We start from the raw sequence: 17,224 nt of genomic DNA on the forward strand, positions 1-17,224 counted from the left end.
GGTTTAAGTTTTTGCTGCTTTTTCTACTCTCTTGAAGTAAAAGCTGTGATAGTTGATATTTTAACTCCATTCTTTTGCCAATATGAGTATTTAAAGCTATATATTTGCCTCTCAGCACTATTTTAGCACGTCGCACAGATATGTTTCTTTTTATTTGATTCAAAATATTTCCTGAATTTCTTTATGAATTCTCATTGGCCCAGAGGTTATTTACAAGTGTTGCTTAATTGCCAAAAATTAGAGTATTTTCCAGAGGCCATATCATTATTGATTTCTATTTTATTTATTTATTTATTTATTTATTTATTTATTTATTATTTATTTTTAAGTTTTTTTTTTTAGGATGTTATTTATTTATTTGGCAGAGAGAGAGACAACCAGCGAGAGAGGGAACACAGGCAGGAGGAGCGGGAAAGGAAGAAGCAGGCTCCCAGCGGAGGAGCCTGATATGGGGCTTGATCCCAGGACTCCGGGATCACGCCCTGAGCAGAAGGCAGACGCTTAACGACTAAGCCACCCAGGCGCCCCTGATTTCTATTTTAAAACGATGTCAGAGATTATATTCTCTGAGATTTTAACTTTTTCCTATTTAGCTTTATGGCCTGGCCACGTGGTCCATTTTTGTAAATATTCTGTTTGCATGGGAGAAAAAAATGTGTATTCTGCAGTTGTTGTGGGTAATGTTTTTAAAATGTTGATTAGGTCAGGTTGGTTAGGTGTGTTGTTCAGTCTTCTGTATCTCTATACATTTTTTTCCTATTCTGTCAACTCCTGAGAAAGGGTGTTAAAATTGTCCACCATGGTTATCAATTTATTCATTTCTGGTTTTCTTTATGTATTTGTAATTCCCTCCATGGACAATAAGAAACTGATTCCCATCTGTACTTCTTAGACCTAGCTCCCTGTATGTGACCAGTCCTCCATGTTCACCCCCATCTTGTCTCCTTTGCAGATGCTATCCTCTCCCTGCTTTGGCTCTGATTCAACATGCTGGACTGCCCAGACTCCTGCATGTTCTCTTTATCCTATTCAGGCTCTTGGAACCTCATGCTGGGTCACCTTCCCCTTGTATGTCTTCACTCCTCACTTTGCTCGATTTCTGATTCCCCATGCAGGCCGCTCCACTGTGTTGTTACCCTTCTCACCTGGTTCAGGCTCATCATTATGCAATTCTTCTCCTAGGGTTCTATCTATCCATATTGAGTTGTCCCCCTAGAGGCTGCTCTGATCACTTAGGATCGGATACCCCATGCCTGTTTTACCCTATCCTTAGAGATTCCCTCTTCATCTTCTTCGGCTCTAACAACCCCTGTGGGGCCACTAAAGCCTTTTTACCTTCTACCATTGTTTTCCCACACATAATGATTTTGGGGCTGAATTATTCAGGAGGCACAGGGAAGGGGCTTTACCATTATTTTTGAAAGATATTTTTACTCAGTTTAGAAGTCTGTTTTTCTTCTAGCACATTATAAATGCCATTCTCTTGTATTTTTGCTTTCATTGTTTCCTGTGAGAAGTCAGCTTTCATTTTATTTTAATTCCCTATACCTGATGTGCCTTTTTTCTTTAGCTGGTTTTAAGATCAGCTTCTTAGCTTTGGATTTCAGCAGTTTGATTATGATATGCTGAAGGTGTGGTTTTCTTTGTATTTTTTCTGTTTAGGGTTCACTGCGCTTCTTCTTCCATCAGTTTTAGACATCAGTCATTGTCTTCACAAATATTCTTTGGTCTCATTCTCTCTCTCTCTTCCTGAAACTCCAATTGCACACATATTATTTCATTTAATATTCCACAGACATTGGACTCTTCTTTTTTTTCATTTTTTTCTCCTTATTTTTCAGTTTGGATAACTTGCCTTAAAAGTTCACAGATTCCTTTCTCTGCTATTTCCAGTTTGTTCTTAAGTCCATCTAATAAATTCTTCATTTCTCATACCGCAGTTTTCAAGTCTAGCATTTCCAAAAGGTCTTTTTAAAAATAGTTTTTGTGTCTGGTTGCAGACTTTTCTTTCTTTTAAATTCAATTTTAAACATTTTCAAAAATTACATAACCTTAGTCAAATTATATAAGTGCCTCTTAATCAGGAAACAACAAATTATTTTATACAATTAAAGGGTATCCATTTGGTAGGTTATTGTTCAGTCATTAGAGCTCATACCCATACTATTAAAAACAAATGAGTAGGGGTGCCTGAGTGGCCCAGTTGGTTAAGCACCCAACTCTTGATTTAGACTCAGGTCATGATCTCAGGGTTGTCATATCAAGCCCCGAGTGGGGCTCCATGCTGGGCATGCAGCCTGCTTAAGATCCTTTCTCTCCTTCTCCCTCTGCCCCCTCCCCCCAAAAAGGAAAGAAAACAAGTAATTGTGCAGGTGTGGACAGATTAATGGAACACAATAGATACACTAAATATATATCTATATCTATATAGCTATATACCTATGTAACTACATATCAAAATTTAGGATATTATGGGGCGCCTGGGTGGCACAGCGGTTAAGGGTCTGCCTTCGGCTCAGGGCGTGATCCCGGCGTTATGGGATAGAGCCCCACATCAGGCTCTTCGGCTAGGAGCCTGCTTCTTCCTCTCCCACTCCCCCTGCTTGTGGCCCTCTCTCCCTGGCTGTCTCTCTCTCTGTCAAATAAATAAATAAAATCTTTTATAAAAAAATTTAGGATATTATGACTGGTATGAGGTTATATGTCACTGTGGTTTTGATTTGCGTCTCCCTGATGATGAGTGATGTTGAGCATCTTCTCATGTGTCTCTTGGCCATCTGGATGTCTCCTTTGGAAAATGCCTATTCGGGGACTGTGTGTATTTTTTAATCAGATTATTTTTGGGCTTTTGGTGTTGAGTTGTATTTCTTTAAATATTTTGGATATTAATCCCTTATCAGATATATTTTCTCCCATTTAGTAGGTTGCCTTTTTGTTTTGTTGAGTTTCCTTTGTTGTACAAAAGCTTTTTAATGTCCCAATATTCATTTTTGCTTTTGTTTACTCTGCCTGAGGAGACAGATGCACTTTACTTAAATTTTTAAAATTTTAGGATATTATCAGAGTGGCCATAAAAAAAAAAGCTGGATCTCTACTTCCTTCTTATAGAAAATTCAGGTAATTAACAGATTTAAGTATAAACAAAATATTTTATAAGAGAACAAAAGAAATATTCCAGTTTTATTATCTTGGGATGTGGATGGCTATTCTAAGCATAAGTAAAAGATCAAAATCATAAAGGAAATAATTGATAGATTCAATTATATAGGATTTTAAAGCCGAGGAAGAATGAAAGAAGAGATAAATCTCCTTTGCTTCCACTGGAAATGACCATTTTAGTACCTCCTTACTCAACAAATTAGTAACTAAAGGGAAAAGATTAAACATTTATTCTGCCTTTCTGTAGGGTAACTAACCCCCCAGTTGATGAGAGGAAGCTCTTCTTTATAAAAGAATGCCAGTTAATAAATAGAGTAGACAAAATTCAAAAGATAACTACAACTCCCAATAAAATAATTATTTTAGGCAAGGATAATTAGTAGATGCTAAAACTTTAGGGTAGGGAAAATGTTGTTGGGACAGGACCTTCTTAGAGTGACAAAGTGTCACCACACAGATTGTTATTCAATGAAAATGGAAACATACATCTTTATAATGAAGATATATAATGGTTATTGGCATAATTAAATGACCGAAGTTGGAATCACTAAGAGTGGAGAACTGATATTATGAGCCTCTGAATGTGTTGTGCAATGTGAGGTACATAGCATCTCCTTTGATGTATTTTGCCAAAAATATGTAATTTGATTCAAACTCAGATTTTAGTTCTAATTTCCTGTTCATAGAAAACACAGAGAGTAGTGGAAAAATTTAATGACACCTTGAGAAAGCAGTCAAACTCTGATCGTAGGACTTGATCTGTTTAAAAAGTCAGTGCCATAAAGGTATTCTATAATAAAAGAGACTTTAAAAAATATCAAAAATATAGGGCACGATCCTTGTTTGAAAACAGGTTTTGTTTGTTTATAAAGCTCTAAAGGAGGTTTTGGGAGCAACGGGAAATATTTGAATCTGAACTAGATACTTAATTATATTAGGGAATTGCTTTTAAGTTTCTCAAATGTAACAGTGGTACAATGATCGCATAAAAGGTCACACTTTCTTTTAAAGATGAAAATTTGAAAATTTTAGTTGTGAATTGTTGTATTTCTAATTTTATGTGCAAATGTCTAGAAAAAATGAACACACATATTGATAGATGATGCAGACAGGTTTTGAAAGTTGTGCCCATTGGTGTTTATTTTACCTTTAAAAACTCTTAAGTATATTTGGAATTTTCCATAATGACAAGGGGAAAAAAGAATTAAGATGAAAAATTAAAGTTTTTGCACTTAATGGCAAAATTAAGATAGTTGCTAATGCTGGTGACTGGTTTTCTTATTATCTTGGATGTGGAATCAAGTCAACATAACTTTTATGGAGAACAGTCTGTTACATATTAAAAAATTAAAACATACAGAATCTTTACTGAGCAATTGCATTTCTTAGTATTTGTCCTTAGAAGATAATCAGTGTTTTGCAAAAGGATGCAAGGATGGCCTTTTGCAGTGTTATTTTTACTCCATTATTATGCAAAACAGGAAATAACCCAATTTCAATTAATAAAGGATTAGTTAAATATATTATGGTGCATCAATGCAACAATACTATCTTGTCATTAAAAGTGATTCCAAAAATCCATATTCTTTGCATTCATTGACATAGAAGCTCTGTTACATGTATTGAATCTGTTACAGATTATAAAACAGAAGGGGTAGTGAGTGGAATGGGTGTCTTGTCATTGTCATGACCATAAATATTAACATTTGCATTGGTCCTTTTTGCTTTCTGTTTTGGGCAAACCATACCTCAGCTGCTTTTAATGTACTCATCTAAATCATGTAATAATTTTTGGGGGGAGAAGAAAGAAAAGATAAAGTATGTTTTATTTGCTTATACAACCAACACATCCTACAGAGTTGGTCAGGCACTCTACTTCTATTTTCTCACTGAATAATAAAAGTGTTGGAGTGGATGTTCTCTAGGATCTAATACTAAAATTGGATGAATGTAATGATGACTGAGTAACTTCCATTTAGTGTTTCCTGAAAATGATGGGTTCTCCATGCCAGGGACTGCATCAGGTAGCAGAATACCCTTCTCCGTAGCCCCACACTAGCTTCCCTCACCCCCACAGGCTCCTGCCACATGTCACTGTTGCCTGGACAGTCTCTTTGCACCCCCCACCTCCATCCCACCACACTTGCCTGGTTAATTTTTCTCTAGTCACTTTTCAACATTTCATATAATGTGCAGATTTCACTTTTATTCTATGTCTTTTCCCAAAAGAATATTCGCTACATGAGAGCAGGGATTTCTTTTTGCTTTTAAGGTGGAAAAATCCCCGGTACCTCAAAAGTTACCAGGCACCTGATAGGCACTCTCTTCATATTTACTGTAAGAATGACTTTTTTTTCTGAGAAAATGTTTCTGAGACTTTTCTAATCATATTGTTTACACAACTATAAGAGGATAGATTATCATTATATGCTTCCAGGGCCAAGAAATTCTGGGACATACCTTTCCAGAGGCTGTCACATTTACTTCCTTTCTTCAAATTTGGTCTCCCATAGAGTCTTTAATATAATATCTAGAGATATAATCATAAAAACTTAGAGAATCATTAGAAAAAAAATAAATTTTTTTTCTAATTATAGCTTTTTATGGGGATGATCATTTCATTCTGACATGCTTTTTTGTGTTTCCATTTTTACTGAGTTGCCAACTTCATTTCAAACCCTATAGATTTCAGTTGCATCCTTTAATGTGGTGTAAGAATATCATGTTCTCCCAGGCTAGCCACATTTAGTGCAAGCCATTGTCAGATAATAATATTTACCAGTGTACTTCTCAGTGAAAATTGTGAAATTTTTAGAAATCATGTAAAATTATGGTTTCAAAATAGTTGTATTGACATTGCCAGAAAGAAACTCTACAACCTGGGCCATGCCTATTGTGTGGGCACAGACTCTTCACAGGCAAGCCAGCCAGACTTCTTACCAATCTTGCAAATATTATTATAACAACAACAAACTGAGATAGATAACGAGCAGCTACATCATTTTTGGTTTGTTTGGGTTTGTTTAATAGCCAAGTATGAATATGTATTCATCTTTCCGGAACTATTATTCTGCCAGCCACACAGTTTGGTTTCTGTGATAAAGTTGAAGATTTTGAAAATACAATTCAGTTTTGTGTTTATAATGTCAAAGAATTAATGTAAAATTCAACTGATAATAAAAATGGGAAGAGCTTAGCTACTACTGGAAATGAATTCAGAGCAAGATGCCAATCAGATTAAAAAACTATACAAAAGGAGATAAACCCATTGCAATGGACAGGGGGTGTAAATTAATGCCACTTATAAGCCCATCACTGTATATGTAAAAATGAAAAATTAATGGTTAGATTTAGAACTTGAACAGGTACTTTGCAAGAATGAAGTTAGAAATGAATATATTTATGTTGGGAGAGATTTTTGAATCATGGAGCAAAGACTATCTTGCTTCAGGTTCATTTAACCAATATTCACTAGCTGTGGTAGCATGCTTGAAGCATAGTAGGTGGTACATGAGTCCTGCAGTCAAGGAAATTACACAATAATTATAATAATAATGGGGAGGTGACGGGCATTGAGGAGGGCACATGATGTGATGAGCCCTGGGTGTTACATGTAACTGATGAATTACTGAACTCTACATCTGAAACTAATGATGTTGGCTAATTGAATTTAAATTAAAAATTTTTTTAATTTAAAAATTAAATTTAAAAAAAATAATGGGAAGGTAAGCATACACACATGACTACAAGGCAAAGCACTGTGCCATGAATATCAGAAAGGGGGAAAGCAAAACGCAAAAGGCTTCAAGGCGGGAGAAGCCAGAGGATCTGTGGGAGAGGCTTCGTTATAGACCTTAAGAGATGGGCTATTACAGCAAAAGAGGGCAATGACATAGGGAAAGGCTTATAGTTGAGACAATTTCTGTAGCCTGTGCGTAAACTAGTGTCTCCCCTTTGTGTTTATACAGAGCCCCATACACCCATCTATTGTACCATTTATCATAATGGATTATAATTTTCTTTCTCCCTCACTAGACTGTCCTTTCCTGAAGTACAGTTAAAATCCTCTATATTTGCAGATTCTGTATTTGTGAATTCATATCCCTACCAAAATTTATTGGTAACCTCCAAATCAATACATACACCACTTTCGCTGTTATTCACAGACCTGTGCAGAGCAGGGGGAAATCTGAGACTCCTCGTGCACCTGTCTACCAGACGGTGAACAAGCTAGGCTCTGCCTTCTTGTTTCAGCTCTCCTACTGCAAACAAGTGTCTTTTTACAGCCTGTGTAGTGCCACATGCTTCACATGTTTGTGTTTTGAGTTGGTTATTTTGCTGCTTAAAACGGTCCCTAAGCAGAGTGCTGAAGAGCTATCCAGTCTAATGTTTCCAAGTGCAAGAAGGTTGTGATGTGCCTTACAGAGCAAATATGTGTTAGGGAAGCTTTGCTCAGGATGAACGGCAGTGCTGCTGGCCATGGGTTGGTTCAATGTTAATGAATCAACAATATATATTAAATAAGGTGCTTCAAACAGAAACACACATAAAAGATGGTTATAGATTGATAAGTTGACAAAAATATTCTGAACAGAGGCTCTCAGGAACAAAATTTTGTGTTTTCCCCAGGAGCAATTGTTCAGTATTTACTAATTACCTGTGCTGAGTGATGTTATAGAACATAACTACCCCGCACAATGAGAATTGACTGTATCCGGTATTTCTCTATGCTTAGCACTTAGTGTTTAGTAGATGGCTCAAGAGTTTTATGAGCAAATGCCTGAATATTGGGAATTGGGAGGGATAAACCAGCTCATTGGAAATGTTAAATACTGAGTTCAGGAATCAGGGTTTTAATACCACACAGGCAATGCGAAGCCATTGGAAAATTTCTCCTGGGAATGCAAGCATTGATTGAATGCACCAGGTGGTGTGATGGACAGAATGAATATCCCTGGGGACCTGCTCCCAAGGAGCTACCACAGAAACTCCAAAAGGTCCTTTAGGAAGATTAATTTCTCAGGGCTTTATAGGATGGATAGAAGTGAGAGAAATCGAAGACGCAAAACCAAGGGAGCAGCTACCATGACCATCGCGATATGTCGTGGTGAAGACCAGAATTAGGGTGCTGGCAAGAGGAAGGGGAAGCACAGGGCAAATACTTGGCTTCTTTCTTTTTTTTTTTTTTAAGATTTTAAGATTTTCTTTTCTTTTTTTTTAATTTATTTGAGAGCGAGTGCACGCTCATGAGCAGGGGGAGGGATAGAAGGAGAAAGAATCTCAAGTAGACTCGCTGTTGAGTATGGGCCTGCCACGGGGCTCTATCTCATCACCCTGAGGTCATGACCTGAGCTGAAATCAAGAGTTGGCCACTCAACTCACTGAGCCACCCAGGCGCCCTGATACTTGGCTTATTGTGAAATCAGCAGTAAATAACTTGATACAGAAAATGAGGGAGATGGAAAGGACAAAGTTAAATCCTGTAGTTTGCTACCCCCCCCCCAACTTTGTCAGTTCCTGTGTTTGCAAATGTGTTTCAATCATGTTTCCCTCATCTAAGGTTATTGCTCTGTGCTGTGCTGACTCTTAAAGCATCAGTGATGGGGCACAATCCTCCTCTGTTACAAGTAAGCAGCTGATGAGTTAGTTGCTTAGGGTTTGGGGTGATGACTGAGGACAAAAGATGTAGTTTTACAATTAATAGTGAATTTTTATGGTTAATTGTGAAATTTTGCCTGGGGGGAAAGCGGTCCACACCGAATTATCCCTTTAAAAAAAAAAACACCCTGAAAGGCATGCCATGCAAACGACTTCTGCTGTAATGTGAAGTTATGTCCAGCTCTGTACAGTTAAATATTACTAATGCAAATTTTACTGCTACGTTTGCAAGAGGGTAGGACAGAACTATTGTTCATTGAGAATCTGCATGTGAAAAAATACAGAGACCCAAGGATCAGCAGCCCTTAGGCTTTCAGTGGGATATGTAAAGCAGTAAGATGGTTTAACTTTGTAAAGTAAATCCTTCATTGTGAAGTGCTCGGTATCTTCACATTTTCCATCAGTTGAGAAATAAAACTTTTTCTCTCAGCATGATATTGACAGAAAACTTCAGGTTTGGAAAGCTATTTAGTTAAACTTCGTGTTAAAATACTTTCTCAATGTGCTTTTTTCTAATTAAAAGTCATTTTCTAAAGAGACAATTTGTATCTTACTACAAGCTATTTGCATTATCAACTATTTTATAAGGTTATGCAAAGCTGATATCATACTTGGACCCTTTGAAATAACACATATATTTCTTTCCTGGCAAACTCATCTCAGATAATCAAGAAACGTAGTTGTCTTTATTTCAATTTTCAAGAAAGAATTTGAATGGCATTCTAAGCTAGTAGTATTTATTCTATCTGCGGCTAAATACTACTTGTGTTTAACTCAACCTGAGATTAAAAATCAAAGCAGTTTTGATGTTCTTTATCTTTTTTCATTTGCTTTGAGTTTCACCTATCTTTCTGAACAAAGCCATGTTTGTAAAGGATATTAAGTTTTGTTTGGCCACCTTCTCAACTGCAAGTGTTCTCAGTGGACCTTAATGCAAGGTTATGCTCCCTGGACTGATTGATATATAAACAGAAGACAGATGGTGTAGAGATGACTCTGATGATAATTCATTTTTCAGCTACTCATGAAGGTATTTTGATTACAGTGTGTTTAAGTAATTATGACACAGTCTGCAATGTTAGTCTTGCTGAGAAGGGAGCACATGGAAAACAAGTTACGTGTTATCCGTGCCTAACAAAGGGTGCACTGTGGTGTAATGATTTTAATTCCTAATGCTAGATTAGGACTGGAGGAGTTTAAAATATGTCATACAGTAAGGTAAGTCAATTAAACGTAGACCAAATAAAAAAGGTAACTTCACAGTTTTGAGGCATAAATATTTGTTTTGGAAAGTATATAGATGTTACTATATGAAAGAAACCAGTATTTTGACATTTAGGTAACAGTCTGTGTACAGCTAATTAAAAAATTACATGGCTTGATTTTAAGTTTACATGAATTGTAATTATCATGGAGGTTGCTTTCTGTGTCATGAATTTAAAACTGAAATCAGAGAGCTGACAGTTCAGTAGCACATTCTATTCCTGCTGTTGTTAAAGTTTTTTTTAAGTAGGCTCCATACCCCGTATGGAGTCCAACCTGGGGCCTGAACTCAACAACCCTGAGATCAAAACCTGAACTGAAACCAAGTGTCAGCCGCTTAACCAACTGAACCACCCAGGCTCTCCTGCTGTTGTTGAAGTTTTGAAAGAAAATCTAAGGGGCGCCCAGGTAGCACTCAGATGGTTAAGCATCTGCCTTTGACTCAGATCATGATCTCCAGGTCCTGGGATGGAGCCCCATGTTGGGCTCCCGGCTCAGCAGGGAGTCTGCTTCTCCCTCTCCCTCTGGCTTTCTCCCTGCTCATGCTCTCTCTCTCTCTGTATCTTTCTGTCTCAAATGAATAAATAAAATCTTAAAAAAAAAAAGAAAATCTAAGCAAAATGTCAAAAGGAGAAAAAATAATTAGAATTGTGTGGATAGACAGGCCACTTCGGTTTTCATTTCTACATTCTAATTACAGTTTATACTTCTATTTTTGGTCTCACAATAGGATAATTGATCGCTTAGATGGAGTTCGTTTGTTGTGGTCCCTGCTGAAAAATCCTCACCCAGACGTGAAGGCCAGTGCAGCTTGGGCCCTCTGTCCCTGCATCCAAAATGCTAAGGTAAGAACAGACTACAAATCAATCCCTTCTAGAATTTCTAATACCATCCTGAATAATGTCATCACAGGTCACTAGTTGCTTTTGACTTACTTTTGGTCCGATTCATCTGGTAGAAAAGAATGCTGAGTGTTTGTGCCAAAATAATTTTTGAGCAATGCCTTTTCCTGGTTAGTTTTTAAATGCCAAGTTCTGCCTGGCTGGTGGAATTGAAACAGGTATGCCAGGTAAGTCAAGAGGAAGAAAAGGTGACCATTCTTATCTCTTGGGTGATAAGAAAATTGTCTGTATTTACCTCCTACTTGAAGAAGCATAAAATTGCTTCTGTCTTATTTATATAGCCTGAAATATGACAGTGAAAGATCACTAAGTTCTTTGTTACTCTGAAAAAGTAAAATAATTTCATGAATCCCACTTTTCTTTATCAATAAAGACTGGATATAAAAGCTGTAAATACAATTTTTACATGACAAAAAAAAAAGACTGAACTGGAAGTCTTTTAGCTCTTCATTTGTAAATTTTATTATTTTCTGTAAAGATCTCTTTTCAGCCTATTTCTATTTTCTTAAAAATTTTTTTCTTTGATTTAGAGATTGCCTTTTCAGGTCCTTGTTGCTAGAGATATTTTTCTCTGTTGAATATTTTTATCTAAAGGATTTTACTCCTATAATAAATTTAACATGACTCTAAATATCATCCTAAATATTTGTGACTGGAAATCATCTTTTGTAAAAAGTGAATTGTGATGTGTACTAATAATAGAGGAGACCTATTAGGAACTGGTTGATAGAACCATTTTTTTATAACAGCAAAATAAATATAATAAAACATAACATAATATTTTATAACATAAAAATAAAAACACCTCAAATGTCAACCTACAGGAAAATGGACAATAGGATGATACTATGGTCATATAATATATACAATGCAGCAGTAAAAAACATATTTCAGTAATGTACTCATCAATATCAATACACCTCATAAACATACTGAGCAAAAATACCAAGTTTCAGAAGTAGATATATAATGTAATTCCTGAGGTCCACAGAAATTTTTTAAATGTAAAATTTAAATGATATTACTTAGGGACCAAGAAAGATCACACTAAGGAAATACCACTACATATCCTTGAAGGATATCCTTGTTAGTTACCTGAACTATTCAGCCCAGTCCTTCACTCATAAATATGAACAACTAAGGATCACCAAATATTTAAGGAAGGCTAATGGTATTTGAGACAAGCCAGTATTACTAAGCAGAATTAACTTCAAAGGAAACAGATAATGTAAGGAACAGAATATAATATGAAATTTTAAAAATTTATATCTTCAGAATGACCCAAGGGGAATACTGTATCCAAAAAAGCTGTCATTTAAAAAAGGTCATTCACAGATTAACAAAGGCTTTTTGGAATTGAAAAATACATTCGGTGGAGTACGTGGGTGGTTCAGTTGGTTGGGCATCCAGCTGTTGATTTCAGCTTAGGTCATGATCTCAGGGCCCTGGGATTAAGCCCCACATCAGGTTCCATGCTTGGTGGGGAGTCTGCTTGAGGATTCTCTCTCTCTCCCTCTCCATCTGTCCCTCCCCCTGCTCACTCACTCTCTCTAATAAAAAATAAATCTTAAAAATATATGTATTTGTCAAAACAATAAATTTAATAGAAGAGACAAATAGTAGATATGACTGAGTAATTATCTGAAAGATAAAGTCTAGTAAATACGAAGGCAAAGTAAAAGTAAAGAGAAAATAGCAGGCAGCAGAAGGGGGAAAGTTTGAAAAAAATAGCACAAGAAAATACATGAAAGGAAAGAGAGCAATTAAATGGAAGAAAAATTGTTAGAAAAAAAAAAAAAAAAGAAAGGTGGGAAGGTTCTGTAAATTGAAGAGTTGAAAAAAGATTCTAGTCTTCAGATTGAACAGATCCACTTAGTGCCAAGCAGGAAAAACAAAGAAAGTTAGCTGTACCTTGATATAAATTCAAATTTGATGTGTCCAGAAAATTAAAGGAAAGGAAAAAGTTACATAAGAACAAGGATCACCCCAGTATTAGACTTAACATCATTCACAATAAATTGTAAAAGAAAATGGAACAAATCCTTTACTGTCTTCAGAGGAAAGTATTTTTATCCTGGAATTCTATATCCTATAAAAACTAGCATTCAAGTGAGTGTGGAGTAAGGATAGAATAAAGACATTTTTCTTTCAGAAATGTCAAGACTCAGGAAGCTTATTCCTCATAAACCTTTTCTGGAAAAAAAAAAAGTTTAGACTATTTTCCAGCAAAACAAAAGATTTTTAAAAAGAGAATAACATTAGTTATAAAAACAATAATAAGCAAATAACTCACTGGAATTTATAGTTAAATATAAATTTGTGTTGATAATACGGCTCTCAAATTTTATAAAATTTTTAAGAAAGATTTAAAAGTAATGGCATAAAATAAAAGAAAAGCAGATAGTATTATCACAGTAACAATCTGAATCTAAACTACCAGATGATTCCAAAAATGGATTAGATAGTATAAGGTAATAGGTAAACATATACTAAAGGTCTTTACTTTTAGAGAAGGATGTTATACATACTGGTTCATTCTCAATTATCATCAAAAATATAAATTTAAGTACAGAATTTAATTCTATTTCATCAAAGAGATACCATTCTGTGAATAGATAACATTTCTACATAGTGCTGTTGTTATTTGTAAATTGTGTCCTTTATTCTCATGGATTTTAAGTATGACTCTGCCTATTTATCTATTACTTGCTGTTTTAAGACATTCTGTAAGAGACATTCCAGTATTGTCATTTTCATTATTCCTGCCCAGGATTTCTGTCCTGAATATCTGACGATGCTAGCAACCTAAACTGAACCACACTCAAACACAACCCAACATGTTTGTTGTTCAGCCCTTGGTCCCAAGGCCTCCACTGGGTCCAAGCTTCCATGAAGGGCTCCGACTTGCTCCATTTCTGATCAACCTTACCTGCCCTCTGCACATTCTCTACTCCTACCACCTTAGTGTCTTTAAATTGTCCTCAAGAAAAGGAAACCTCAGTCCCCACCTTTTCACTCCTGAGGGAAAAGCAGATGCGTGATCTCTGCTTGTTCACTACTCTTACCAAGAACAGCACTCCTCTGTATGCATTATCATTTAGGTGACACAGATGTTTGAAGACTTTTAAACAAGGAAATGATGTGAGCAGATTGGTTAATTAGAAAATATGAATAGGTGGTTAATTAGGCTTATGCAGTGGTTCAGGTGAAAATAATTAAATCTGGGGCACCTGGGTAGCGCAGTCGTTAAGCGTCTGCCTTCGGCTCAGGGCGTGATCCTGGAGTTCCGGGATCGAGCCCCACATCGGGCTCCTCCACGGGGAGCCTGTTTCTTCCTCTCCCACTCCCCCTGCTTGTGTTCCCTCTCTCGCTGTCTGTCTGTCACATAAATAAATAAAATCTTAAAAAAAAAAAAGGATAATTAGAATCTGACCTAACACAGTGGCACTGTGGGCAAAGAGGAAGAGTCAGTACAAGAAGTCATTGCAGGGGTGCCTGGGTGGTTCAATTGGCTAAGCGTCCGACTCTTGATTTCAGCTCAGGTCATGATTGGGGTTGTAAGATCAACCTTGCCGGGCATGGAACCTGCTTAAGATTCTTTCCTTCTCCTTCTGCCCCACCTCCACTCTTTCTCTTAAAAAAAAAAAAAAAAAAAAGAAAGAATTGCAAAGTAGATTCAGATATCGGTGCATGATTGGATGTTGGCTGTGAGAAGGAGGTCATGAGAGAGTTTGGATTTTTGTTTTTTAGTATTTTAACTTTGGCAACTAAGAAATAGTAACTTTACAAAACAGGAGAAGAACATGATTTCAGGCAAAGATGGTGGATTTGCTTTCATCCAGGCAGAGATATCCAGTCATTTGAATATATGAACCTGAGTATCTGGAAAGAACTCAGGACTTGAGTTGGATATGTGAGAATTACCAGCATGTCAGAAGTAGCTGAAGTCTGGAGAACAAAGGAAAGGCAGAGGGTGGGAAGTGAGGAGAGAAGGGCAAAGAGAAGTCATAGAAGATTAAGGAGTGATAAGATAGATAGTAATCACGAGAGGGTGACAAGAAAGACAAGAAAGGAAACAAATTCAAGGAGGGGGGTATATTCAATAATATCATTTGCCCCTAGGAGGTCATTTACATTTGAAAACTGAGACGAGTACATTAAATATGAAAAATAGGTGGTCATAGTTCATAGACATTTCAATTGAGAAGAGAGAATTTAAGTCAGATGGCAGTGGGGTGAGAAATTAATTAAGGGAAAAAATAGATATAAAAGGGATTAGTTCTAGTTCTTACTAGAAGTTTTGCTGTTAAGAGGAGACAGTATGAAGTCCAGAAGATACCTCAGGTTTAAGGGAATGATTAATATGGGAAAGGTATGGGGGGGCATGTGTGTAGCAGATGTAAGAAGGGAGGGAGGGAGGGAGCTAAAGAAGGAAAAAAAAGGAAGGAAGGAAGGAAGGAAGGAAGGAAGGAAGGAAGGAAGGAAGGAAGGAAGGGAAGGAAGGAAGGAAAGGAAGGAAAGGAAGGAAGGAAGGAAGGAAGGAAGGAAGGAAGGAAGGAAGGAAGGAAGGAAGGGCTCTAACTATTCCTTAATTTTACAAGCACATTGCTCTAAGTAGTGTAAAAAACTTGTGGAGTGCCAACCAAAAGGACAGCTCTGAATGCATAATTCCTGAGAGTGAGTCCACTGAGAACAAGCCAAGAGAACTTCTGGTAAGAAATACTAAAAAGGGCAACTTGTTATTTCATCCAGGTGACATATTCATAGCCAATCTCCTGTCTGTCTATCTATCTATCATCGTTTAATTTAAAAGTCAGAAAATTATCAAAGGATCTGAATTAATATACCCTTATGTAAATTTAAAAAAAAATTGGGGGACGCCTGGGTGGCGCAGTCGTCAAGCATCTGTCTTCGGCTCAGGGCGTGATCCCGGGGTCCTGGGATCGAGTCCTACATCAGGCTCCTCCGCTGGGAGCCTGCTTCTTCCTCTCCCACTCCCCCTGCTTGTGTTCCCTCTCTTGCTGGCTGTCTCTCTCTCTGTCAAATAAATAAATAAAATCTTTAAAAAAATAAATTAAAAAAAAATTGAAGTCAGACTTTTCCTATTTGACAGTGAGTATAATTTGGCTGATTATTTCAAAAACAAGGACTGGTATTTCTGATTAGGTAATATAGAAGACATATCCATACATTGAATTAACTAAATATTCAGAGCAAAATTTTAATGAAATATATAATATCAGAAAATATATCTTCTATGACTGAATTTATGGTGAACATTTTCAGATGTCAATTTGTAATAGATGGATACATATCTTTTCAAAAATGTATGGGGATATGTAAGCAAAACTTTTGAAGACTGTTGGTCTCATATACCAGGTTTGGCCTGTGAAATGAGACAGAAGGAAATTTAGAACATCTTTCCTCAAGAAAATAGCCTAATTTGCAAGGCTCTTGTCTTTTTGAAAAAAACCTATTTTCTAGGATCAGACGGTAAATGAATGTTATATTGGTCTTTCTTCTTGCATCTTTATAGAACAAAACTCATCTTCCGAGGTAGAAGATACCTCAGAGGTAAAGTATGAAAGAGGTCATGTGCTCGGAAAGGCAAAAGGAAGAAAGCACATTTATAATATTGAAAAATAACATCTCATTAGGTATACAGATCCCAATCCATGGTTTAAGACAGCTCTATGTAATAGAACTTTCTGTGATGATGGAAATGTACTCTTCAAATATGGTAACCATTAGCCCCCTGTGGCTATTGAGCACTTGAAATGTGACTAGTATGACTAAGGAACTGAATTTTTAATTACATTAAGCTTTAACTTAATTAAATTATTTAAATTAACTTAAATAGCCACATGTAGCTAGTGGCTGTTGTTTTGGATAGCCCAAGTCTAAGATATGCAAATAATGGAGGGTTGTTTTTTTAAGGCAACCCCTGCAAAGAGCTGTAAACCTTAAGACCTACATGATTACATATGGTTACATGTTCACTATGTAAAATTTAGAAAGTAAATAAAAACAAGGAGTTTTATAAGTTTTTTCCCACAATTAAAAAATATTTTTTAATTAAAAATAAAAGCAAAGGAAAAAAATTACCTGTAATTTCAGTACTTGGTGCTAACCACCATTAAGAGTTAGAATGGGTTTTTTTTCCTTAATAACGAGTTGTGAATCTCTCTTATTCTCTATATATGTCTTTCCATACCCCTGTCTAGTTTTCTTGGCTGTATAGT

General features: G+C 36.3%; 1 protein-coding gene and 1 long non-coding RNA gene across 3 annotated transcripts in view; one reads left to right on the forward strand and one right to left on the reverse strand.

Annotated features, from left to right (window-relative positions):
• ODAD2 (outer dynein arm docking complex subunit 2) overlaps window positions 1-17,224 on the forward strand; it is a 176,095-nt gene that overhangs the window by 85,693 nt on the left and 73,178 nt on the right. For both annotated transcript variants that reach the window (XM_026483517.4, XM_048219405.2), the window contains one exon: window positions 10,811-10,925. In XM_026483517.4, the coding sequence (XP_026339302.3) occupies window positions 10,811-10,925 (115 nt within the window). The remainder of the gene's footprint in view (window positions 1-10,810; window positions 10,926-17,224) is intronic.
• The window catches only part of LOC123000269 (uncharacterized), a 241,195-nt gene that overhangs the window by 83,569 nt on the left and 140,402 nt on the right, over window positions 1-17,224 (reverse strand). The window lies entirely within an intron of this gene.

Source organism: Ursus arctos, unplaced genomic scaffold, assembly GCF_023065955.2.
Source record: "Ursus arctos isolate Adak ecotype North America unplaced genomic scaffold, UrsArc2.0 scaffold_30, whole genome shotgun sequence".
NCBI lineage: Eukaryota > Metazoa > Chordata > Mammalia > Carnivora > Ursidae > Ursus > Ursus arctos.